This window comes from Neodiprion fabricii, chromosome 2 (assembly GCF_021155785.1).
Source record: "Neodiprion fabricii isolate iyNeoFabr1 chromosome 2, iyNeoFabr1.1, whole genome shotgun sequence".
Lineage (NCBI taxonomy): Eukaryota > Metazoa > Arthropoda > Insecta > Hymenoptera > Diprionidae > Neodiprion > Neodiprion fabricii.
In genome coordinates, this window is record NC_060240.1 from 32,498,963 (window position 1) to 32,524,839 (window position 25,877).

At 41.8% G+C, this 25,877-nt stretch overlaps 4 protein-coding genes across 11 annotated transcripts in view; 1 reads left to right on the forward strand and 3 right to left on the reverse strand.

Annotated features, from left to right (window-relative positions):
* Positions 1–6,123, reverse strand: part of LOC124175234 (TLD domain-containing protein 2) — a 79,311-nt gene extending 73,188 nt beyond the window's left edge. For 2 of the 3 annotated variants that reach the window (XM_046555267.1, XM_046555264.1), the window contains exon 1: positions 5,338–6,123. The gene's annotated coding sequence lies outside the window, so the exon portion shown is untranslated. Of the gene's footprint in view, positions 1–3,759; positions 4,011–5,337 lie in introns of those variants that run through there. The other variant, XM_046555266.1, reaches the window with a different exon arrangement.
* Positions 6,124–6,445: 322 nt separating this feature from the next.
* LOC124175240 (MICOS complex subunit MIC27) lies at positions 6,446–9,215 on the reverse strand. The gene is made up of 6 exons (XM_046555280.1): positions 9,061–9,215; positions 8,767–8,939; positions 8,346–8,491; positions 7,157–7,390; positions 6,702–6,874; positions 6,446–6,626 (listed from the first exon to the last, which is right to left on the reverse strand). The coding sequence occupies exons 1-6, from the start codon at positions 9,073–9,075 to the stop codon at positions 6,591–6,593; spliced, it is 777 nt and encodes a 258-aa protein (XP_046411236.1). The 5' UTR covers positions 9,076–9,215; the 3' UTR covers positions 6,446–6,590.
* Positions 9,216–10,015: 800 nt separating this feature from the next.
* LOC124175242 (nuclear cap-binding protein subunit 2) lies at positions 10,016–11,694 on the forward strand. Of its 2 annotated transcripts, XM_046555287.1 has the most exons (4): positions 10,016–10,238; positions 10,325–10,645; positions 10,820–10,970; positions 11,391–11,694. In XM_046555287.1, the coding sequence occupies exons 1-3, from the start codon at positions 10,170–10,172 to the stop codon at positions 10,922–10,924; spliced, it is 495 nt and encodes a 164-aa protein (XP_046411243.1). In that variant the 5' UTR covers positions 10,016–10,169; the 3' UTR covers positions 10,925–10,970; positions 11,391–11,694. The 2 variants fall into 2 exon arrangements, with proteins under 2 accessions (XP_046411243.1, XP_046411242.1); XM_046555286.1 differs by lacking the exon at positions 11,391–11,694 and having other exon boundaries at positions 10,820–11,049.
* On the reverse strand, positions 11,388–25,770 carry LOC124175241 (ras-like GTP-binding protein RhoL). 5 transcript variants are annotated; one of them, XM_046555283.1, is made up of 6 exons: positions 25,634–25,770; positions 15,906–16,176; positions 12,850–12,979; positions 12,363–12,477; positions 12,134–12,251; positions 11,388–12,005 (listed from the first exon to the last, which is right to left on the reverse strand). In XM_046555283.1, exons 2-6 carry the CDS (start codon positions 15,928–15,930, stop codon positions 11,803–11,805), a joined length of 591 nt encoding a protein of 196 aa, XP_046411239.1. In that variant the 5' UTR covers positions 15,931–16,176; positions 25,634–25,770; the 3' UTR covers positions 11,388–11,802. The 5 variants fall into 5 exon arrangements, with proteins under 5 accessions (XP_046411239.1, XP_046411238.1, XP_046411237.1 ...); XM_046555282.1 differs by lacking the exon at positions 25,634–25,770 and adding an exon at positions 21,561–21,874; XM_046555281.1 differs by lacking the exons at positions 15,906–16,176; positions 25,634–25,770 and adding an exon at positions 21,561–21,876.
* Between the last annotated feature and the right edge of the window lie 107 nt (positions 25,771–25,877).

The following is a 25,877-nucleotide window of genomic DNA, read 5'->3' on the forward strand; positions in this document are numbered from 1 at the left end:
CAAATTAGGTAACGATAACTGGAGATGAGGTCGACGTGAGAGATTGGAAGTCATTGTTAGATAATTCGTATAGAATCGAACTCGCATTTTGTTTCGGACCGAGAACAAGTTAGCCGGAAGGTTAAGGCTTTAATGAATATTATTTTGCATACCCGTATCTCTAAACACTAAAGCATAGTTCGTGACATAACGTTTAGTCGAAATTACCTCCACTTTTTGTTCCCGTTTTTACACAAGTTGCGTGCAATCGATTGTTTTTCTTCAACACAGGACCTCGCGGAATCCTTATGGGAATTGGCTCTCATTGAAATTGGCTGTAATTTTAGTATGTTGAAGTACGTACCTTCCCGACCAATAGTTCTCACTGGTACAAGTGTGAAAAATCCGTAGCTTCCGAGATACAGGCCTCGAAAGGGAGGCGTGCGGATTTTTTGTTACCTCTCGATTGCGCGATTTTGACGAATTACAAGGCTTCAAGGGAACTTGAAATCAAACAAATCACTCAAAAAGTTACACGGTCGATTTTCAAAGATAGGCAGAAAGCTGCGATTGATTCCATCAATGAATTTATTCCATCCACGAACTCGCTGGTTTACCGGCAGGAACTGCAAGGTCAGATTTCGCGCGAAGAACGAGATCCTTCGGCTCTTGCAATAATCGACTTGCCCTGTTTTACACGCGTGTACGGAGTCACTGCGAATCGGCTGTGCAGTTTTTCGGTGTGATATGTGTTATTTCAGGTCCCCTTGAAGCTTTGTAATTCAAGAAAGCTGCGTAATTTAGAGATAGCAAACTAAGGATTTTTACACTTGTGCGTGTGAGAACTTTTTTCAGGAGAGCATATACTACAACATACTAAAATTTAAGCCAATTCCCATAAGGATTTTACGGGGTCCCTTGTAAAGATGAATTTGACCCTTGTTCGGAATTTTCGGGTTTTCAAGTGGACGCTTCCAAATCCTGCGTGTCGTTATACGTATACTATGTAAAAACAAAATACTCTCCTGACGATACGCGAGAACTTCCATCAATGGAATGATAATATTATCGGGTTATACTCAAGTATTTGCCGTTTGTGAAGCGTTAATTGTTGTACATACAATATCTGAATTTGCTCCCGCTATCGTCGTCGGTTACACTTCTCTACGTGTCATAGCATATAGTACGCTGTAACCGTTTTGTTAATGCAAAATCGATTAGGTCGGTTTTATCTTCGTATAAATCATACAGTCGTGATAAGTCCGACTACTGCGTGCAATATCGTGACAGGCTGTCCGGGCGAGCACGCCTGTCGACGTTCGTACCTCGTTCAATGTATCTCGTCCTATCTGACACTTAGAGTTTTTTCTATTACATGAATTATTAGGCTCAAAGTACGACGATTCGGTCAACAATACCAAACAATCGTCGATCCAGATTCCGGATGTCAATTTAGATAATCGTAGAGTAAATGGGGGCAAAACTGTCAACTGCACCTCGGCTAAAATTGTGAAAACTTGTATCTAATTCCTTATAAAAACGACTCGAAGAGAAGAAATTTGTGGAAAGTAAACAGCAATTTTTGTTTGCAAAAAAATCTCCATCTTCTCTCGGGTTTACGCATACTTTGCTTTTCTTGTTTCCTGCATATTAGTGCCTCGGACAGTGTGAACTTTATACAAATTGTTCGAAAAATCAACCGCGACCCTTGTGAGTCAGTGCCAATTCATTCGCACAGTATTTACTTAAACTCCATCGTACGCAATTTGCAGCTTGATTATCGCGTTTGCAGAAAATTAGGATCATACAATGGCACGCATAGTTTTGCAGGTGTAGAATCGCCAGAAAAATTGGAAAGACATGTTTCATGGAACGCGTGAAATTATTGCGATGAACAGGTTAGCGAATGTACAGTGAAGCTGAACGTTTCCAGGGTGGCGAAAAATTTTTGGGAAAAACATTCCATGATATTTTTAGTTTTTCCAGGACCTAAAACATAATTTTCCCTGACATTTTGACAGTTCGAGTAAGGAAACTTGTTACTTGAAAATATCATTTCTAATTCCCATGATTGAAAACTGATATTTTCAGTTTTTTCCATGACTAAATTAAAAATCCCCTGACAATTCCAGGTTTTCCAGGTATGTGGACCCCTGGTTTCTTTGCATTTGAACGATTTGAAGCTTCATATTTTACAACTACCCTGTACATATCTGGTTAGTTGAACGTCAAGTGCAAGATTCACAGGAGATGAATTATCGCTCATCGATGAGCATCTCCCTTTCTTACCTAACTATTATAAGTACCTGGTATATATATTTTGTGTACATATCTTATTTCACCGTTTGATTATAGCGGTGGCTACGTAACGGAATATAACGTAACGTAACGTAACAGAAATATATCAGGTAGGAAAGGGTTACAAGGGGGAGATGGAGCGAGAGTAAGTTATAAGGAAGAATGTTGCATAATCCGCAGGTTTCGCGAAGACAATCAGGAATCCATTAAACCGTCGTCGCCGCGGCCGATCGGCCGGAGGTATAAGAGAGTCCGTAGCGGGCCGTAGTTCTCGCGTAACATTGTTTGATTAAATAAGAAGCCAATTGAGCCCCATCATCCAATTACTCGTGAATGTGGGTGGGAGTGGAGGGGGCTGGGGAAGGGGGAGGGAAGAATTGGATACCGGCCCCTGCACCTCCTCTCTCTACGTCGAGGAAATTCGTCATCATACCAGTTGCCGCTTAACCGATAGGTATGTACGTACGTACGTACTTATACGTACAGGCATGTAACTACATAGTGCGTACCTATAGGTATGTCAGTGCGAACTGTGCCTACGCGTAGAACCGTCCTGTACAAACGCATACACACATTCCAGAGCTGGAAATTCGTCACTTCCACCCCGTCTTACAGGATCCCGTTTGATCGTTTCGCTCTGCAGGGTGTGGTATTAGATTCTCTGATTATTAGCTAGTCGACGTCATTCCGTATCACTATATATATATCTAAGGTTTCTAAAGAGGAATGGTGCAGAACGAAGAGACGATTTCGCGTCAATGTTAAAGTATAAAAATTTACGCAGCATTCACGACGGGTGGACGTAAAGTTTATCTTTTCAATTCAATCCGTAGGTACCGAATCCCATGGACAAGTTAACACCTCGTGTATTTCAAAGATCTTAGAAACTCATCGTCCCGACGACATTGCGTACGTATTAGATATATGTACATACGTATGTATTCGCGAACTTTTCCGCTGCAGCTTCTCGCATTCAGGCACAAGTCAGACATCTGCTCTCGGATTTTTGAGGGGTGGGAATGTGCAGAAGGCCCGAACCGTATGCGCGGTCCTCGACGTTCGCAGTCGGTCAGAACGGAGGCGACATTGACCTTGTCTCGCTCTTTGCCCTGTCCATCGGCTCTTCGTAGCGTGTATGCATAGGTATATGTGTGTTAGGGGGATTCGGTGTGATCCTACGACGCATAACGCATCTACGTACGTACATGCGTAAATGACACATTCCAAAAGTCGAGCAACACGTTTTCAGCCATATCCCCCCCCCCCCCCCCCCCTCCGCCCGCCTCCCCTCGTCGACCAACCTCACGAGCCTATAGCTATCGAGCAGGAATGCGAAAACGATCGATCCTCGCTACCAAGGTCACGTTCGATCGAGCTCGGACTTTTCGCATCCGCGACTCTGGTTTTGCGGCGAAACTGCGGGGAGGAAGGCGATCAATCCGCTAAAGTCTCGAGAAATTATAGAGGGTGGCTTCGACTCACGTTGCGTATTTTAGAATTAGGACTAATTCTCCCTGCACGCGGTGAAACAAAATTCACGGGGATTATCTTCCTCCTCCGGAAGATCTTGAATTTATTTCGCAAGGTGTTCGCGGGCAGCTGTGATAGGATACGATCGCGATCCACGCTTTATTCACACACGGGCACTACGTTCTTTCACTCGAAGTGGTGATCAGTCGGATCGCGCCCTTGGCAGGGCTCGGGACCCGCGCGTAGGTGTTGTCCTCGGAACACTGCTCGTCGTCCTCGTCGACGTTCGCGAACCCTCGACCCCGCTCCCCGAATCGCCGAACGGCGAACGGCGCACGCCGACTCCCGTCTACGTGCATATACGTATAGGTGTGTAGGTATATAGATAAATAGGTATATATTCGACTAGGCGGCGCAAAGTTCGAACCCCCGATTACAGGCGTGTGAGCCTCCATCGTCCAAGGATCGCGGCACGCGCCACCCTTAAATTAACGCGCCATTAAGCCGTGACGACTAATCGCGGGATTAAGGCAGCCGCCTTATCTGTTATCTTTATATTTTCACATCGATGCGGCCGTTTTCGGTCTGCGGACATATGTAGATAGACGCGTCGCCTCCACTAGACGAAAAAATCATTTTACGCCACGGGCCCAATCTCAACCAGCTATTCCGTGACCGAGTCAACGGGACGATCGATGCTATCCCGATGATGTCCGTTGTACGATGTGCCTCCAGATATTGTTAATTCATGAAGCTTGAGCTAGCGGACAAACGTGTGACACCTTTTTGGAATCCGAAAATGCAGATCAGTTTTATTATAATAATTCTGTAAAGGTATCGGGGGTTCAAGCTGTTTCACAAAATTTTGATTTTCCGACTTTAGCTATACCTTATTCGAATGCGCATTGGAACGTTTTGCTGCTAGTTTTTTCAGTTTCCTCACGTTTCGGGAAGTCAATTTTTTAACGTAAATATGAATAAATTATACTTTCTTACAGCGATCCATCATTGAGCGTCGAATCGGTATCCACGGCTTATTCGTCTCGCAAATAATTCCTCCTTCCTATAATCGACCAAGTATTTTAGTGTGATTACGTATGCAAAGCGTACAAGTAATAATAAATGTACACGTCGTCGATACGTGAGTCAGACGATCGGAGTCTTTCATTATTTTCGAATTTATATATAATGTATAACGTGGACTTACAACCGTCTCGTCTTTACTGCGAACGGTCTTTACAATTTCGCGAGTTTTTTGTTCCAAGCGTAAGCTCACTTGCAAACGTATATATAATATATACACTTGGGCAGCGCGATAACGAACGAGCAGATTGATTGATAGTTCTTCGGTTATCGAAAGTAAACTGTACATACACACATACGTACAGCAGATTGTTCGAGAATCCATTTTCACGAAACGATATTAAAGTTAAATTAAACTGTGGTTGGGCCGTCGGCCTTGCTCTCACTGTTGCTGTCTAATTTTTGCGAATCCCGCTCACCCTTTTAAAATATATCAACGTCGGGAGAAGAAGATCGGATCACACGTGAACCACCCTCGTCTAGAACAGATTCGTGGCTTTTACTTACATTTCTTTACTCAATCTTCCAGCTTTCGTTTGTCTCCCGTTGACGAAATCCTGGATCCGCAGCCCCGTTACGAATCTCGAACCTCGGGACGAGTCAGTTTTCAGTTTAAATACGCGAAAACTGACGCGTGTCGAACTTGTCGTCACACTTTGCCTGGCGTCTTTTCTTTTTCTCCGACGATCATGCACACAGATATTTACGAAACTCGACGAGAGAAGAGAATAAAAATAGAAAAAAAGAAAAAACAAAAACACGCGAGAGACACCAACAGCCCGCGTTGCAACGATACGCAATCACGCAGGGACCCGAATGAAGTCCGGTTTAAATTCTAATATTCAACGCATTTACTCGGCGGCATTCGGTTGGCCCTGCACATATGTATCGCGAAAGGCAAAGACCATAGAACGACGAGCACATTCTCGAGACGAACGACACACACGTTGCATCCGTCTTTTTCTACGGCTCTGTTTTCTCGCCGTGGAATCGCCCTCTCGCAGTCACTCTCGGCACGTTCGTCTCGACGGCGGTGACGGTCCGTTGTCGAGAGTTAAAAGAGGAAGAAAAAAGACCGAGGAGAATATATATGACAACGTCATACAGGGTAACCTGCACTTTTGCGCCGCGTACACCTCTACGATCTGTCTCCGTGTAACGTAACGACGAACAACATGACGCGCACCTTTTCACAACTCGGCTCTTTTACTTTTGGTATTAAAATCGGTCCTTTATCTTTGGAAAAATAAGAATCGGCGAACAATAATACGTACCCGCGATTCTCTCATCATCGATCGTTCCCGCACCTTGTATACGTACACATGTATGTATAATTGCATGCCTACATGCCACCTTGCCCGGCGTCTCTAAAAAACACAAACAACTGGCGCCATCTCACGGGGGGCTTTGGAACACGGAATGAAATCTGCCCGCCGTCAATTGTTTGTTTGTTTTTGGTACGTGGGGGAGTTTATTCATTAGCACGAGTGAGCAGATAGCAGAAATCTGATAACCATAACACCGTGGAATGAAAACCAAAGTACGAGAAGAAGAACAATAAGAATAATAGTAGACGGCAGCGGGAAGAACAAATGCGAGAACTCACATTTATATATACGTATGCTTATCATTTCTTTATATCTTCACTAGAGTTCAAATGTACATTTGTTATCGGCGATCAGTGGTCAGGGTCCGCGTAATGTGTGTCTCTCTCTCACGGACACACGTTTGAATTACATCCAGTAAGCGTGTTTCTCACACTAACTCTGCTTTGGCTTATCCTCGGACGATTTTGCCTGCGAAAAACGATACAATTGCATTTATACCTTCATTATTGGTAGATTTATAGGAATGTCGGTGCTTCGACTTACCTCTTTAGATTCCGACAAGTATTCCGACGCTTTGCTGGCTAGGTTGCCGATGGTCTCTCCTGCCACTGCTCCCGTCTCTACTACCTGATCAAAGAGCCCGTTAAGCGACGTCGGTATCTTCAGCTTAGGAAGTTCTGGAAATTGGATCTCCAACTGCTCGTCTCCCGGTTTAACTGAAAATTTCTTCCTTTTCTTTCTGTATTTTGAACATTTCCGATATAGCTTATGACTCCTGGGATTTGGAATTTTGGGGTAGGATAGGGACCTGGTGGTTTCATTGTGTCGCTAATGTTGCTCTTTACTTTTGCATGTTTCTTTGTGTGCTAGTAACGTTGCAACTTTCTGGCTCCTTATCCAGGGGATCTTCCGTATCTAGTTTATCGAGGAAGTAAAGAGGATAGGAATTGTCAAAGATATTCGGAAAACTTTTAAACTGTATGCCGGTATATACTCACTTCCGTAAGCAAAGTTGTAACCTATGTTTGCGTAATGTTTGGCAAGATCAACCCCTTCTGCGGCTTGTTTTGGGTAACAGAGCGAGGCCACGAGCAGACCACCCGTGGTTGTGTACAACGTTTTCTTGAACGCACCGCCTCGGAGGCTCAGTATTAGACCAGAAAGAGCTCCGATCCCGATCGCTCCCATTCGTGGCAAAACATTGCTCTCCTCCTTCAGGTACTCGTAGAGGGCTGTAGAAAAGACGAATCGTTATGAAGATGAGAGTTTTGTTACACGACCGTGTCTGTCCATGTGTAATAATTTTTTAAACCTTGCAGTAAAAGTCAACGGAGAATACAATAGTTTGCTGAAAAATTAAATTTTGATTTTGCACAGCATTTTGCAATATTTTATAACTAACCACCTCCGCTGTCCATGTATTTATTTTTGAAACCAAATTTATATTCGCGTCTAACTGTTTTACAAGTTCTTGAAAGGTAATTGTGACTTGATTGCGGAAAACATTGCGTAAGTGAGAAATCTATTCTTTGAAATGGGTGTTTTGAACTCTCTCTACAGGATGGCTGAGTTCTCGATAGACAGGATTTCAAAAGCAATTTCTCGTTATTCTTTACAGCGAAGTCAGTTACCAAATCCAGATAATAATCATAGCAGACATATTTGATGTAAATCATTTTAAAATAGATATTCCCAACTAAATCTTATTTCAAGATTTTTCCATGATCCTCTGTTGCAAAGTGGAATTCTCAACTAGAATTACCTTAATTTTCAGCGAACATCTTATAGCTACATAAATTTGTTTACTGAATGTATATTTAGAAATATTTAAGAAGATGGGAGAAAAATTGTCATAAGAATCGGATCGAAGGAAAAATTGTTTCATGCAATTCATCATGGGTCGAACCTGGTATGCTCCTTGCATCTTTGAGCAACATTTTTTTATACTGTACATGTCGAACATTGTCTGGATCCATTATAAAAGTCCTTATTAACCAGACACGACGGGTATCATATGGAAAATTTTTTCTTCGTCATTTATTTTCTTACAAATTGGAGTAGCTGGAATATGAACAAATAACGTTTGATTGCGAGTCTAGCAGATGCTAAGGACCTACGGCAGTGATGTTCTGCTTCAAATTTGAATTTCCGTTGTTTACAGTGATATGAATAAGTACATCGACTTACATTCACTGTGTGCAACTCCTGTATCTATTTTGTCTGTAATAGATTCGGTAATATGTTGATACTGCGTGAAAACACCAGACAAGGACTTCCTGATCGTGCCAAAACCCTGTTCCAAGTATGACGGCTCACAACTGACAGGTGTGGGGCTGAAACAATGCATGTCTAGTTTAGAACATCATGAATCTTGATAATGTAAGCAACCTGAGAAAAATTATGTCTAATACTGCTGATACTTGTGCTGAAATAATTCACACATTTTATGGCTGAACCAACGTTATGAAGTGCGGGATAAAGGGGGACGCGATCGAAAGGATGCCTTACTGGGTTCGTTTGCTCTGAGGGACGTCGAGTCAGATATCCAAGCATCAATTGCAGGCTTGACTGAAAACAATTCTGAGCGTTGATCAATTACTTGCTTTACCATTGGTCCACTTTTGACGGTGAGCCAAGCGTATATATCGGCAACTCGGAGGGGCGAATCAACTTCTTTTCGTCTAGTTCGCAAGGCGTTGGACAATTTGACGGAGGAGGGGCTGGCTTGAGGATCGGTGTCGCTGCGCACAGCCCACAAGGCATCAGGAATTTCTTGAAAAACTTGAGTAACAACAATTGTTAAAAATATGAATTGAAAATAGAATTGGAAATCGGAGTACTGATAAAATTGATATAAAAATTTGAAATTAAATGTCTTTCTACTCCGTCACGCAATATTTACCTTGATTCCGTGCATGTTGGTCGACGGATTATTTCTCTTCTACTTATACCGAAAGGTCGGATAACCTATCAAGAGTGTCACTGGTCAGTCAGCTGTACCAGCAGACATTCACGTGACGTAATCAACGAAGAATATTCTTGATCGGAACAAGCGGAACGGGCGGAACGCGGACCCGATTGTTTAAATTTAATGTCCGCGTGATGTTGGGAAAAAATTTCACAACAAGCTGCGATTCGGATATGCACGATTCCAACGGTTGTGAAATATCAATATGCGAGGTAACGAGAATTTGAAACGGATGTTTTTCGATGCTATTAACGCTATGTGTGTATAATTAACGGTAAAAACATTTTCCCTCTTCGCAGTGTCAATCACGCATGTAAGTGAAGATGAAAAAAACAATTGACCTTGTTTTTACAACTCTCGACTTGTTCGTTATTCCTTTTCTTTTACGTTGTCTCTTTCCGTCAATTATTAGCCACATGTTGTGCGCTTGTACAACTATTGCATACCCGTTATACATCGTCCTGCATCTTGAAGAATTATCTTATCTTTTCCTCAATACCGACATTGAACTCATGGACGATCCATGCGCACAGCATCGCTGAAATGGGTCTTAATAATGACGTGATAAAGATACGTACTTTAACGCCGGTTCGGCCAAATTCGACCAAAGTTCCTGGTTGGTAGTCGTCGCAACGATCGACCGGCTCTCGACAAGTTATGTCTTTACCAAAAATATTGCCAACCGTTTTTTCCAAAATACTGTGCACGATGTCCTTCATCCTCCGTTATATTGGTTCTTAATTTTTCGCTCACGTCTTACATATCAAACTAATAATTTACCATTTGGATTTGTTCCGTGTTCAGGTTGAATTTCGGGTTGGGTCGTTCAAATATGGCGGGTTCGTCGCAGACCGTTTCCAGCTTTCCACTCGGCTCGTGGTCCACCGTCCGCGTTCCTATCGAGCAAAACGTCGGAACGCAGCGTAAACGCCATAAACGCACGTATGTCGGAGTTTGACGGCGCATTTGACTTTTCTGGTCGAATAAACACATTGGGATATTACAAAAGTTGATTACCAAATTCACGGTACGAGGATAAAGCGATGGCACTATCGACCAGTCCAATTTCACCGTCGGTTGACCTCAGCTCTTATCGTGACCAGCACTTTAAGGTTCGTACTTCGATCACTCTACGCTAACATAACCTGTTCAATAACATTATTCGACGTATTAAAAAACATTATTACTCCTCCTTTAGGGATCTCGAGTTGAACAGGACCGACTATTAAGGAACTCGACGACTCTGTACATTGGTAATCTCTCGTTTTACACTACAGAGGAGCAGATATATGAACTATTTTCAAAGTGCGGAGATATTAGACGAATTATTATGGGACTGGATAAGTACAAAAAAACTCCATGTGGATTTTGCTTTGTCGAGTACTATTTGAGACCTGATGCGGAAAACTGTATGCGATATGTTAATGGGACCCGTTTAGACGATAGAATTATACGTACGGATTGGGACGCTGGGTTCATCGAAGGCAGACAGTATGGTCGAGGAAAGACAGGTGGTCAGGTAAGATACTTTATTCTATACCTGAATATTGGGGAACTTGAATACGGGGTACCGACTAATTCTGCCAGTCAGGAAACTTATCTAATAGTTTGAATTGATTTTAAGATTCAAGTTGATACTTTAACATGTTGCGTGAGTTACTATAATGATTGATAATTTTCATCTAATTACCAGGTCAGAGACGAGTACAGATCCGACTTTGACGGTGGCAGAGGTGGCTATGGAAAAATAATCCAACAAAAAGTAACACCCGTTGTGGATGGGGCATTTGGTCGATGAAGTACACACCTATGGATGACAATCACATTTGATCATGATCGGTGATGTGCGTATTGTTTAATTCTATTCATTGACAAGTACAGGCATATTGTGATGAATATACAAAGTTTTGGGGTGACAAAGAACTTTCGTGTGCGAAAGAGTTATTCTATCTGGTTCTCCTTATTTCATTTATTTATATTTGTGTAAGTAATTAAATGATTCATGTTTCGTGACAAACGGAAGAAAGGTTTTCACACCCACAATATGCACGTAAAAAAACTTTATTCCTACGGATATTATATTTAATATGTATAACGTACACGCGCGATACAATTTTGGTTGACAGTTGAAGATTTTTTGGTTTTTATTAATTATTATATTTTGTACAGAAAAGACACACGTATATTCGCACATTATACATTACAATTATATATGCATATCGTATTGTTCTGGATATAAGCCGAGGTTTTTTTGTCGTTGACAGCAGCCGCCAAAATCGTCGTCGTCTAATACGCGGACCAGTCTTCTGTACGTGTAATCAAGAAAAACATCCTGAAATACTGTCGCAGAATTCGGCGACCGCTTATACTCTGAACAGTACTGTATATATATATATGTATGTACACGGCAGGACTCGAGAGGGATTCTTTGGTTATAATTCGTTCTTTTCGCGTCTTTTAGTATCAGAAATGAAGCTTCGGCGATATAACTTGTCCAATCATAATATTAATGTTATTAATGGTAGGCACCGGTTAAAATAATAATAATAATAGTAATGCTAAAATTAATAACAATAATCTTATCGTTTCTTATTGACGGGTAGCCCCGTAACATCAACAATTTTCAAAGTACCGCGTGAATATATGTGATGTATACGATTGTGCTTGTATTCCGTTTCAAAGAATACCGCACAGTCTCCGCGGTGCCGGTTTTTTCAGCACGGATCTAATCCCCTCTACAAATACCTCTTCCAGTCCCTCTGACTTTATTGCCGAACATTCGACGTATTTGTAGGCCTTGATTCTCTTCTTCATCTTCTTACATTCTGCCGGTGTTATTACATCCGTGTCCTCCCTGTTCCTCAGGTCACCCTTGGTGCCTATCCAAGATGTATGATAAATAGTTTTAAGTGGAATCTAAAGTCTGATCAGTTGTTGGCAAACACACATCACTCGTAGCAGCATAATGCGGAATATTGAATACTTGAAATATTTATTACGCACTTACCGACAAGGACAATTGGCACGTTCGGACAGTGGTGCTTGATTTCCGGATACCATTTGCTGGCTACGTTTTCGTACGAACTGCGCGCACTTATCGAAAAGCACAGGAGAAAACAATCCGTCTAAAATGAATATCGTAGTTTGGTTCGCAAAAAATATAATACGGGATTTTTGTAGTGTTAAAAACTTGATAGAATTTTCAACTACAGACGTAATTGAAATTGTAAACCTACGTTCGGGTACGACAAAGGCCTAAGCCTTTCGTAATCCTCTTGACCGGCTGTGTCCCAAAGCACCATATTGAACTCCTGTCCATCTACGCATATGTTGTCTGCATAGTTGTCGAACCTGGACGAAAGAAATGTTGAAAGTAACTGAAAGTATAGCTGATCTCTTTTCTGTTTACACTAAAAATATGTGATCACAGCATTGCGGTAAGGAATTGCAGATGTTCCTAGAATTGGAGCCCTTTCTTTCGCAAATCTTGACATGAACATGAATTACATATCAAATTATTTATTTTTTAAAACTTTCATTGCAATGAATTCGAATCAGAAAGAAATGGAAAACTTTTAATATTAAATTAAGGGTTGAAATTCATCAGACAGTGTCTTTTAGTCTATGAAAAATTGTATAAAGTTTGGTAATAGAACTGATTCGATTTGATTTGAAATTAGGGAATTAGTATGTCCGATTTATTTGATGTTTCTTGATGCTTACACTGTGGGAACGTATTCGGTGGGGAATTTCTTGGATGTGTATGTGATAAGCATGCAGGTCTTACCGACCATGCCGTCACCAACCGCAGTGACCTTTATCGGTCGTATCCGAGACACCATACTCGCGTCCTCTGAAACAAAGAAGAGAATTTCCGGTTCCCGTAAACTCGTTAATTATCGTTCATTCGCTGATACGGAGTGAAGACTTGACACTCTGATCGTAAAACTTTATTCTCGCACTTGACGAACTCTTTAAAGAACGGTCGGAAATCGATTACCGCTTAAAATTCATCCTGACTACAACTGCGTCGCACGTTCATTTTATCAACAGTTTTTTGGGCCGGTTGACAATTTAACCCTTTAACGGCCAAGCCTTTTTCCCCTTTAAAAAAAAAAAACATTTCTTCCAACCGTTTGAAATTTTTCTCAATCAAAATATTTGAAAAATTACACCTTTTAAAAATACGATTTTTCTGTTTTCATCCTTAAACAAAAAGGTTTTCAAATGAAATTATTCAGTGAAAATTTTCTTTACCGTGCGTTACAATTTTTCAAATCATTTTACGGCTTTTAAATTCAAGTTGAAGATAACATTAAAAAAAAATAGCTGTTTCGTCATTGTCGCAAATATGCTGCAACGGCAGTCAAAGGGTTAAAAAAGAAAAACCTATGCCTTACGACCTGCAAGTTGGAACAGTTGTAGCTCCTTGTTCGTCCAGCTCGGAATTCACGCTCGGCGCGCCTTCGCAAAACCAATTCATTAGACTCGCTCGTGTCACTCATTGTCAATCTACGCATCCTGTCCTCGCACGCGCTCCGGTAGTCGTCATAGTCTCATAGTCTCTCTTATCTCCGGCTCGTTTATTGTACTTAATTCCTACGTATTACCATCCCTCGCAACGCGCGGCCCTCGGAGCAAAGCACTTGTGCTCGCCTGTGTGGAATAGCAAATATTACACCTACGGAGTCGGTGCGTTCAAGTATCTCCTGCATTGCATACGATGCATACGATGCATATTGGCAGACGGACAATCGTGATAAGCGGAAAAACGCGATGGTGACCACTTTGAGTAGGTATTTGTTTTTCAGACGAGAAAGAAGTTATCGCACGATACCGCCGCGTTTCTTCCCGTGCGGTGCAGTTTGTGTCCTCCTCTCTACCACGGTGCAAATTATTTATACGATTTTCTACGAATTTTTAGGAAAATTGGGACATTTCGTAAAATTTTGTACAAAGAATTGTTTTCCGTGAAAGATTGTAGATTTTCATGAAAATTTGTATTTTTTCAATTATAAATCTACAAGGCACTACAATTTTTAAATAACATTGACAAATAATTACGAAAAATTATGCGTATTTACAATTTTGAAAGAAATATGTAATACGAAATGGTCCAATTTCTGTAAATATGCTTAGTAGTAGAATTTTTCACCAGGGTCCCTCTCTCTTCTTAATGCTTGAAATTGTGTATAATGTTAATAACGTGAATTCTAACAGAGCCCGCATTAACTCGGGACGATTTAATTACGACGCTTACTTCATGCACGTTTGTTCTAAAACTGCAGGGACGTCCTGAGCCTCCCAAAGGCATCTTTTCAGCTACCAACAAACAGCTGTGGGTTGATAGATATAATATGATAATGAACACGCACATGCGAGTAGGACGACTGTGTGTATAAAACCGTGCTCGTCCTACATCCGGCGGGCAAGGCTCATATACTTATATGCAGTATCAATGGGCCTGTGCGGCGCCTCGCGCCGCATGACAATCAACTCTCGACCTTTTCCTTTTTCTTTTTCAACGTCCTACGATTCCTTCTCTCGGGCCGAGAGAAATTTCTTATTATCTTACATGCCGTATGATTCCGCACTGCCTGTAATACGAATCACTCGTTGGAGGACGTGTCTGTTCGTGAATCGTTATTTTCTTGATACCTAAAACTTGTGCTAATTAATCGGTGCCATGATAATTCATTCTTATACAGGCCTTGACACGAATTTTGAAAATTATGCTTCTTTTTCTACTTCGAAGATTCGTGTTTAAAGTACAGAAATTGAGGTCGGAGACATTTTCGGTGTGCCTATAAGGCGTTGATATTTTTACACTTTCTAACGTAGAATATTCAGCTGAGAAAAATAAAACTTTCTATCTTTGCGTATTATTATATACGGTACAGGCTTTAGTCAAATATGTGATAAAAATATTTGTATTTATATTTCGTAAACGTGTGTTCGAAAAATTGTTGCTTCCGTCGTATCGGAACATAGAAAATTTAAAACGCGTAGATTTACAATAGTTATAGTCCTTTGAAGTTTTCGTGCAAGTCGTATGCTCATTGTTAGACGGGAAGTAGAGACTAACGCGCGATGGATCGTTCATATATCAATATTCATTCACGAGAAGAATTTCAATGTGTTTTAAATCTGCCTTATCCATACTGTACCTCTATTTGTACACGCCTAATTCGTTTTAAGAACGTATTACACACGCGTTTTTAATTCTCAATTTATACAATGCTGTATAACTTGAGAATATACCAGGCATACAGTCTGGTTCAAAAAGTGTAGAAACTAAACAGTCATAGAACAAATGCTTGAACATTGATATTCATAAAGATCGTTCAAATAACGGTTGATTTTGGCATAAGCAGGGGAAAAAATTGGAAATAATTTAAGTACTGTGCCAGTCAAATTTAACCATCTCGATCCTTCCTGCATAACGTTTTTTTTTTACCATACATACTAATCTTCCAGCCAGACTGTACGCCCGATACATCCGTAACAGGAGTTTATTTTAACCGAGTATTTCTGTCCATAGACATCCCGTCTGCATTATAAAAGCGTTCTTAAAAAAATGTATGCGTACATGAATGGTGCCAAGACTCTTTGACGTTGCGGGTACGTAGACACTGCTCTAGGATAGGTCAGGTCGGTGACTTTGGTGCGATGCAGGTAGTCGTCACTTGGTTACATGCATGATAATAAACACGGCGCGGCCATGGCGGTCCGATAAAGAGGCGCAGCGTTCCTTCTTTCACAGAAATTATCATACGTACCTTCCGACGCTTTTCCAACGCACATCGGGCAGCCGTCGCAGCTCTTTATCCCTTGTTCGAAAGAAGCTTCACGTATATATATTACACGTTGAGCAGCTTCTTCTTTCGCCTCGTCTCGCGTCCGGCGTTCCTTATCGCGCCGTAGGTTTTTCAATCTGTTGTTTTTTTACTCCCAACGTTTTGTTTAACAGTCCCTTCCACGCGAGCTTTTTCCTCTCTATCTTTATCGCTTCCTCGGCTTTGGACCAACGGCTACATTATCGTTCACCACCTAAAACACAGCACAGATTCAGCGTTCTCGTATTTTAAATCGACCGACAACCGAGACGCTTGTTGGAATACACACTGGATACCATTATGCTCAATTAACCGTCAAAGGGATCGGCCTAGCCGCTTCGGTGCGCAGAGCTCGAAACGCGAACTGTTATACTAATTGCTCCAGCAGTAATTGGTTATATGATCGGGGGAGGCCTTATCGCGTTTCTAGCGCTGTAAGCCGGCATCGATTCGTACCAATTTCAAGTAGCAACTAATCAGATGATGATTAAAGAATATCGGGAATTAACCTGTTTTTTAATTCTTTTAATTTCATTATTTTTTTTTATTCTCACACATTTCTCCACCATGATATCATCATTGAACATGGTATGCACCCTTTTTGTCTCATATCATATAAAATTATAATGCATAATGTTGAATAAGGCGTTAAAATGAATATTTATTCTTGCTCCAAGATCGAATTATAATACTCGTAACTTGTACGTATAATCAAGGTGAATACTAAAAGATGCTAGATTCTCTGGTAACATGGTAGCTTACATGTACAAACTCACGTTCATCTCGTACCGAGAACTACTTACCTACAGCTACGTTAATTGTTGGTCATGGTGAAAAATGAGGAGAATCAAAAACCATACGGTAACCACTTATACTAGAGAAATTTCTCGCGGTGTGAAATTCACGGCCTCTGACGCATGACTAACGTTTTCATCAGGGCGGAGGGCGAGGGTCTCTGCAGAGGATGACTACGGTTCATAGAGCAAAGGACGCGCGTAATTATCCGAGCTCTGATGACGAGGCGAGAGGGAGTGAGAATTAATGTTCCCAGTATTTTGTGGTGCAATTTGAGGCGAACGACGTTACGCACATCGTATTGTCTTAATGTCGGCGTTCATAACCGCGATCATCCCTCCACCTCCTCCTCCTCCTCATCCTCATTTTCCTCATTTAATCACGCATTCGGTGACGCCCCAGCTCATTCCGGATCCGCGATCATTGCGGAACGCAGCTGCGCGATATTGCCGCAGGATGTCGAAAGGCGAGACCGAGTACCTTCCGCCTTCCCAAGAATCTCACCTACAAATATACGCGTATAAACACCCCTGTCGACCATACGACTTACGAGTATTTTCAACAAACTTGCTCCACTTTTCTTCCCTACGAGTTATACGTGCATCCCTAAGCGAAGAACCGTATCACGAAACATGTCGCGATCTCTCGTACGTCTCTCTGCTGGTGAACTTTACTCATGTATGCGTGCAGTCACTGTTTTCAGTGACGTGACGGGGAAAACCACTTCCTTTGACCGATCGTCGCCGCCCTTCCGTAGCTCGCTGCGCAGCGTCAAAACGCTTTGAACTGCTGCCGATAGAATGGAAGTTAATTTTAATTTTTTTCATTTGTATTTTACACGTCGTGTAATCGAAACAGGACAAGCTTCGTTACTTTCAGGCTTTTTATCACGTCCATTTGGCTCTTCTACAGCAGGGTAATGTTTGTTCGTATTGTTCGGTCGTTTGTTACCGAAATGTATTGGCTGAATTTGGCAGCTGACTTTCAATGGGTATAAGATTCAAAATTAGAAGCCAAAACTAACTTGAGCATAATTTTGCCAGGTTAAACGATATTCTTGGAGCCTATAAACCTCCTTTTCCCGTCAAACCGAAATTGCGTTCCCCGAAGACTTCGCCATATCCACGTACGAAAATATAACACAACCGGGATTCTCGACAACACGTTAAACGCTGGAGTTTTCTGCGATTAAACTGCGTCGTAATAACGCGTAGACTATATTTTCCCGATCAGAGTTATTGCGGTTTTTAACAAACTGAATCGGGGAAATTTGACAATCACATATGACGAGCAAGTTTATTGAAATTTTTACGGACGTAGTTTTTCGTACCTTTAGGTAGATCAGGCGAGTTTTTAGCACTTTGTTGGCTAACCGTGAATCGTGTAAATGCGCGCGCTCTGCGTATTATCTGAATGACCACATGTAAAATGCCGCAGAAGTCAGTAAAGACTTGCAGGTTTTTCACCCCGACGATAATAGTAGCCGGTACATGATTCATGTATACGTCGGAGGAATGTTTAAACATATCTGGTCAGATTAGATACATAAACCACTGCACGAATTCATTACAGACATCGTTGTGTGTCCTGTATGCATGTGGCCATTACGTTATTACAAGTGGAAAACGATGGAAATATTTCTGAATTATTGCACTGATACGTTAGAATTCTTGTCGCGAGGAATATCGCTGTAAAGTATCGACCAGGGTTGCAAATTTTTTGATGAAAAAGTAATGCATTAACCATTACTTTTTCAATTCATAATGGAAATTATTTCCATTGAAACATTAAGTTTAATGTTTTAATGAAAACACTAATGCAATTAAAAAAGTAACGCATTATTTGCAACTCTGGTATCGACGAACGAAGACGTGGCAGAAATTCTTTCCATCATCGAGCTTCACAATGCTGCAATCTTTCGGCAATGCTGTTACGCCGGGTTTAATATGCGCTAATTGCTCTGTCGCGTGTCGCTTTGACAAACCACGTTGTGCTTTTTCGGTATTACCTACATGTCACGCGAAAATTGTAACTGTCCTCATTTTTTCGTTCTATGTACAGGTACGCACGAAGCATGAATGTCGAACTCTGTTTACACGGCTTTACCCCGGCCTTGGCTCATATATGCTGGATAAAATATTTACGCCAGAAATAACCAACTGCATTGCGGTTGAAAATGGATAATTTCGGAGAGTCTGACCCTCGATTCTTCTCGCGAGTCGAACGAATCGCGAAATTGTTTCGGTATATCGGTATGGAAACGCTTTCAACTTGCGTTTCGATCCGCATTTTCACCGTTCGCCAAAGTTGCGGCAGACTGGTTCCCTCGGAAATCCAAGCAATCGGAGGATATGCGGTAGGTGGGTAACGAAAACGTGTTCTTGTCGTTATATGCCGTAGGTGCACGTGCGCATTCCTGGCATATGCATGTACGTGTATACTCGACTCGTTATCGACGATTAGGAATCCCATTTCGTTGCCAACAGCCGATCGTTAATTCCGTTCCATCGACGTCGATCGAGTTAGGAACATACGCACTGGCATATGCATCGCACAGACATCGTGTACTATATTTACGCCGGGACTTTACCACGTGTAGCGATCATTTTTCGTCTCTGTAGGTACTATACGTGTATAAAAAATGTTGCCATTCATTGTGATAGACGATCATTCTCTTTGCATACGCATAAACAGGTACGCAAACTGACTTACACACGGAGAGAATAAAAGGGCAGATTTTACTTAAAACTAAAGGAAAGGAGGGACACATCAGGTCTTTTTAGTAAAATATGCTTGGCAAAATGCAAACTTTACTTCAAAAACGGTGAACGATTCTGTGTGCGGACTAAAATCTGAAACTGAACTGAATCTACATTTATAGTAAAAATTACATTTGTCATGGGTATTATTTACCGAAAACCTTGGTGTGGCCCTCCTTTGCCCGCAGTGTTGATTAAAGTCTACTCTTTTCATTCTCTACGTGCAGCAAAGCAAGAAAATAGTAATTAAAGTAAATTCTCTAGAAGAAAAATCAGATAACGAAAAATTAGAGTTTATATCAAGTCTGGAATTTGATCGGTAATTTGCAGCAAGAGTTCATCGAACTTTAGTTCAGTTTTGAAAAACTATTACAAACTTGGCTAATAGCAGATCCTTCCATAAAAAGGTCTTTGAAATTCAATCTCGTGACAGGACTCAAGTTTTGTGGAACAGATTCTGGGACATGCTAGTATTGTAAACAGCAATACTAAGTTGAAGTACGATCCAGTGGTAAATTATCATTTCAGTTTGATATGGGGTGTAAAACGCACCACTAAAAAAACACCTAGCTAGCTGATATACGTTTGCCGGCTGCTTTGCCCTATCTAATTCAAAATTAACCTGAAAAGTCGCTGATACATATAAATTGTTTGGAAAAGCGATGGGATTATCACGTATAATTATCATATATTTCCAATTAGTCGCTGCCATCCCGATAGCAACACCACTGTGTTACATAATCGGTGAGTTTCTTATGCCGGAATGATGTGTGCCTCGGTATTCACACCTTATATCATCTCCCCCTCTGGTAACATACGACCTGCAGCCACCGCGAATAAGAGTGAGAGTGATGATCGTGAGGCTCCCGCGATCCCGTAACGTTTAAAAATAGAACAGCTGTTACGCGATGTCTGTTTTTGTTTACTGAACCTTGTTGTCAATTATGAGTTTTGATGAATATTCTATGTATACGTAAGTTCTTACGGCCAACTATGGCTATGGTTTGAAGATATGACAATGTGGTTGCGGATCTACAATGACTTGCAGCTTGAGGCGATGCAATAGCTTATAACAAATTATATTTATCGAGGAATTCTGGGAATACATTTCTTTGAATAACTCAAAATTTCATTCATGTTGATCTTTCGCGATAGATTACGTTTAGAAATTACAGTGTCATTTGAAATTTATGTACTTGAGATGCTGGCCGTTTACGGGACTCCTATTTTATTTGTTCACGAAGCAAACTCAATGCACAGCTTGCACATTCCGCGGTAGACGGAGAATTGCGAAACAGTTGGTATTTCCTTGTTTTCACAATCGTTAAGCTCAGCTATAAAAAAAACCATTTACAAAACTGCGAAGCCATACTTGCAAACGAGGAATTGTTAAAAGGCGCAGGAACCAAGGCCTGATTCTTTTCTCTCGATTCACCAAAAAAGAAAAGAAAAAAAGAAATATATTACGTTCCTCGTTTACATTCCAAACGGTGCAGCAGTTTTATTCTATCGAAATTAATATCATAAATGTATCGCTGAAGAAAATAACAAACTATAACTAAGCTCGCGTGTATCACGATTGTCGCCGATGACACACGAGATTCAGTTTGTGGTATGGAACTCGCGGTGAGATAAGATTAGCCCGAGTTGATATCGCGGAGCGAATTCTAATCTAGATCCCAGGGTACCGAGTACCAATTTTTTTAATGTCATCGCCGAGTATCGGCTAATGAGCAAAAATCACGCTTCGCCTTAGAATTCGCTTACGGTACTTTTGTTGCCTGCATTTTTACTTGCGGTGGTAAATGCAGGTGGTAAAAAATTTTCTGCAATTAGATTTCACTGGATTTCACTCGATCTGAAACGACACCTCGGCCTCCAGATGCTACCGCACTGTACAATGCACTCTTTAAGGCGCACTTCGCACGTGTAATTGATTGTAAAGCAGGACGATTAATGAACCATTCAATCGAAGTACGGATGCTGACCGCAGGATCGGCAAGCCAAGGACTAGGACACGGTGAAGGACCCTGCATCGACTCACCATCAATAATCCTCCACGCATTGGTGACACGTATTTCCCCTTGCATTCAAGTGACAAGCACAACTACTGGGCTGCGGTCCAATTCTTCCTCGCGAAATTGTTACGGCACTGATAGATAAGGACGGTTTTTTTTTATTCTTATCGATAAGAATCGAGGTACGCGCTTCGACGACTTGCAACCAACTGGCGACCAGGTATCTCACTGACTGAGTGACTGACTGACTAACTGACTGACTGACTCGCTGCCGACAATTGACAAGGAACGTGCTGCCTCCGAGAACCATGCCCCTCCACATCGACTACCCGGTAGAAAACCGCAGGACCAGCGACCACCAACATGTTCCAGGTATCCTTTCCAACACGGATGTATACAAGAGAATATATACGGATATTGTGAAAACCTTTGTCCAGCTGGGTTCGATCAGCGATGACCCACTTGCCGCAGTGAGCATGGAATTCGTAAACCAGGTATAACTTTTTCGCGGCGAGCTGATACTCCGATGTGAATTAGTCCTTCTCTAGTCGAAAGTAACGATCGGATAGAGAAATTTTTAACTAATTAACGATCAACTTTAATCGAGGAATTGTTACGCCGTTGAAATGCTGCAAAGGTGACATTTACGTAATCGGCTTTTCAAGCGCATTTATAAAACTGGTTTAAGTATCGAAATAGCAATAGAATTCAAGGATGGAATTACGCTTGCTTTACAAATTTCACAAATGCGATTTCAAATCGGAAGAATCGTATCTTAGAAGCTTTATTGGTAATATAGTAACGGTAAAAGGTTGTAAGAATAATGGCAAATAAATATGAATAGATGTTTTCGATAGTTCTCGAAAGCTTCTGACGAGTTTTTCGTGTCACACTTCAACCCTTTCGTCCGACGATTTTCATGTCAACCTTAATTACGCTCGTTGAGATTTAAGACGGGATTTTATTTCTTATTAGCAACAATGCGAAGACGGGCGATTATTCCATGCAATGAAATAACGTAGAATTATTTTCTACGGTGAGTCTACCAATCGTAAGAGCGCTGCGCATGTCTACTACACCGTCTTATCGCGACGTAGAAATGATACTCCGGGCGACTTGTCGCTTATAATTCGAATTCCAATGAAGGTAAAGAACGTATAATGGTCGCGCGGAAGAGAATCTCGCGCAAAAACGTACACGAGATTTCCGTCGCACAATGCCCCGTGCAGTCTTTTATCGAGGCTCCCGGTCACGTTGACGCATTAAAAATTCTTTCAGCAAAGACAGCTCTTGAGGGTGTCGATTGTTCGACGAGTATGGCGCAGCGCATAATTACTCATTGCACGCAATTTATTATACATGTATGTACGTACGTGGTATAGGTATTTGTACGGATAGACGTGTGTACGACACGCGAAGATGCGGGATATCGTATCGTTGTAATACCGCGAATTGGAATTCGCTCGTAATATTCATGGATGCAAAATCAGTCATAAATGAACATGAGTTTTACTCCAAATCTTGCTTCCAGTCGGCGTGGCAATTTATTCGGTGCATCGCTCCCGTTCGGCACAATTGACATTGCCTATTTTCAATCCAAATCAGTTCCATATTAATCAAAGTTCGAATTATACGACTTTGCGCGGTTCAAAATTGGCTGCAAGTTTCAATGTCAATGAGCGACACTGCAGGTTGAAAAATTCAAGGTGTCGTTGAACCCTCCGCGGGCAACTTTTTTAGCGTCGGTAAGAACGGCGTGTGGCAACGGTCGGTAACGGTAGTTCGTAGTTGTTTTAGATGTCAACAGATGTCACCGCGCGCTCATGTCGAAGCCAAACATGATTCAAACCGACACTCTCTTGCCGGTTAGCCGCTCATCGAAGAGTTCAATGGATTTGTACCTATGATTGCTCGCTTGCGTCATGCGTGCGTAGGGATCAATAATTGATTGCTCGCTGGCAGGTTGAAATATTGATCGACGTTCTCGAATCCTCTTTGTACGCGTATGCAGGGTTTTATGAATTATAGAGGTCGGGTTTGTAGTCCCGTAGACGTAAAGTGACGGATGTCGACTGTCGGTAAGTACAGCTAAATTGTGTAGTAGAATGGGTAGAGACGATAAGAGGTAAAAAGTAGTGACGATATTTTTTTTTCATCTCTGTACTACAAGTTTTATGTGTATATTCTTAGCAGAGTGTTTTTTATGCAAATAGGTTTATAAAGATTTTCAGTAAAACCTAATAATATATATTGAGAAATTACGAGGTCAGGGCTTGCAAATAACTAATTTTACACGAAACATGAACAACTAATTTTCAATTCAGGTTCCTATTGGTTGAAATTGTTATTTTTTCTTCAAAGTTATCGAAATTGTAATCAATTTCATTTGAATTTCGAATGATGTACATTTAAAATCGTTATTGTGTGGGTAAGACGATGGAACACCCTTAAAACCGCGATACAGTGCACGATTCGATGATTTTGCTTCTCACGATCAACGATTTTTTTAAAACTCGCGTAACAGTCAGAACGATTATTATTTCGGTTCCCATCATCGTTAATCACTATTTTTAATTCTTAATGTTTTTATTCGGATGAAAACTTTTCATTCAGAGTGCCGTGATTTTAAAAGAAAACTGGCGAATAGACCATCGTTAGATGTTAGTATTTTCAATTATATCTATTTGTTCAAACCGTAAAGAGACTGAGCTCCCCCCCCCCTCTTCAATTTAACGAAAGAGATTAATACCGTAATCCATATTTCCAAATCCTGTTTTCTGGAGTCACATGCAACTCTATACTTTGATATATTTTTGGTGAAACAAAAATTGCATTTTACGTTATAATTTTCAAACTGTAAATCATGTATTTTCCGGGATACGCCCGAATACGCTAATGTAAAATAAGTCGTTCACGAATCTAAATATCTCTGAAAAATTGTCCCGCGTTGGATGGATGGATGTCAGATATTTATACGTTCCTATATTTGTGTTTGACTCGCAACGGAATTGGTATACGTGATAGGTAATTGAACCGAAGCATTATAAAATTCGAACTTCTAACTTTACGGAAGTGGAAAACAAAAAAAAAATAAATAAATAAATAAAATGCTCATGGCACCTTCGACTGCTTAAATTGAATTTTTCCCTATATGAACGGTCTCTGACATTTCCAGAACTGAATATTGCAACGATTGAAAAAGATAATCGAAGAAACGAGTCACGTCAAGAGTGGTCGAATTGATTTATTTTCCGTACCCTCGCAGCGTCGGCTCGTCGCGGGTTGTGCTTTACCCAGCATGATCGGCGCAACCCTCCCATCAGTACCGCGTAAACAACTCGTACCCTTAGCCCTCTTTTAGCTCGTGTAAGGGATAGGCGTAGCCGTTTCCGTCGCCATTTTGTATAATCGTATTAGCGCGGGGCGTGTCTCGGGTGTGGGAGGGATCGACCTGAGCGATACCTGGACTGCGAAGAGGAGGAGGAGGAGGAGGAGGAGGAGGAGGAGGAGGAGGAGGAGGAGGAGGAGGAGGAGGAGGAGGAGGAGGAGGAGGAGGAGGAGGAGGAGGAGGAGGAGGAGGAGGAGGAGGAGGAGGAGGAGGAGGAGGAGGAGGAGGAGGAGGAGGAGGAGGAGGAAGAGGAGGAAGAAAGGGCTCCCGCCGCAGGAAGACCGAGCGATTCGAGCCGGGCGCGCGCATTCCCGTGTCCCCGAGTCGAGAGAGAGTCCGCGACGCGACCCAAGCGAATCGAATATATACAAACATTATAAATACACATTACGCAGAGAAACGGAGGCCCCTGCGTCCTTTGACAATACCCGAGTCCGCGTCGTTCTACGAAGGAGGAGTAGGAGTAGGATGAGGAGGAGGTGGCGGAGGGGCAGCGAGGGGGTGGGGGGGAGGGAGCGGTGAAAGAACGATGAAAGTATAATTGGCCCGATCACGTGTCGGACGTGAAAACAGCGCGTTTAGCACCCGCGAACGCCGCGCCGTTCTAGTGTGAAAATTGTACCGAGATAGAGAAAGAGAAAAAGATAAAGAGAAAGAGAGAGAGAGAGAGAGAGTGAGAGAGAGAGAAAGAGACAGAGAGGTTTTGTTTACCTTAGGCCAGTCGACACTCGTCACTCGCACGGCGTAGGACAAGCTCCGCTCTCCCGCGTTCAGGACTGACTCTCAAAGTCTCTCGTCTCGTCGATATCCTCTACGTATCCGTCACTTGTATCGCGGTGTTTTGTTCTTACGTACCACGTACGTGTGTACTTTACTGTGCGCACACACGCGACGGGAAGGAACATCGGTCAGGTGAAGAAGGCTGTTGGATTCACACTGGTCGGACTGATTTCGA

Excerpts from the sequence above, each read along its gene's own strand:
- LOC124175240 (XM_046555280.1), bottom strand. Across the intron at positions 8,492-8,766 it reads CCGTCAAAAGTGGACCAATG|CCCCACACCTGTCAGTTGTG; the intron begins GTAAAGCAAGTA and ends GCATTGTTTCAG. Across the intron at positions 7,391-8,345 it reads AGGAGTTGCACACAGTGAAT|CCCTCTACGAGTACCTGAAG; the intron begins GTAAGTCGATGT and ends TCTTTTCTACAG.
- LOC124175241 (XM_046555281.1), bottom strand. The coding sequence starts at position 21,606 with ATGCAAGGGGAAATACGTGTCACCAATGCGTGGAGGATTATTGATG. Across the intron at positions 12,980-21,560 it reads TGCGTGGAGGATTATTGATG|AGGACGCGAGTATGGTGTCT; the intron begins GTGAGTCGATGC and ends TCTTTGTTTCAG. Across the intron at positions 12,478-12,849 it reads ACCGAATACGTTCCCACAGT|GTTCGACAACTATGCAGACA; the intron begins GTAAGCATCAAG and ends TCTTTCGTCCAG.
- LOC124175242 (XM_046555287.1), top strand. The coding sequence starts at position 10,170 with ATGGCACTATCGACCAGTCCAATTTCACCGTCGGTTGACCTCAGCTCT. Across the intron at positions 10,239-10,324 it reads ATCGTGACCAGCACTTTAAG|GGATCTCGAGTTGAACAGGA; the intron begins GTTCGTACTTCG and ends CTCCTCCTTTAG. Across the intron at positions 10,646-10,819 it reads GAGGAAAGACAGGTGGTCAG|GTCAGAGACGAGTACAGATC; the intron begins GTAAGATACTTT and ends TCTAATTACCAG.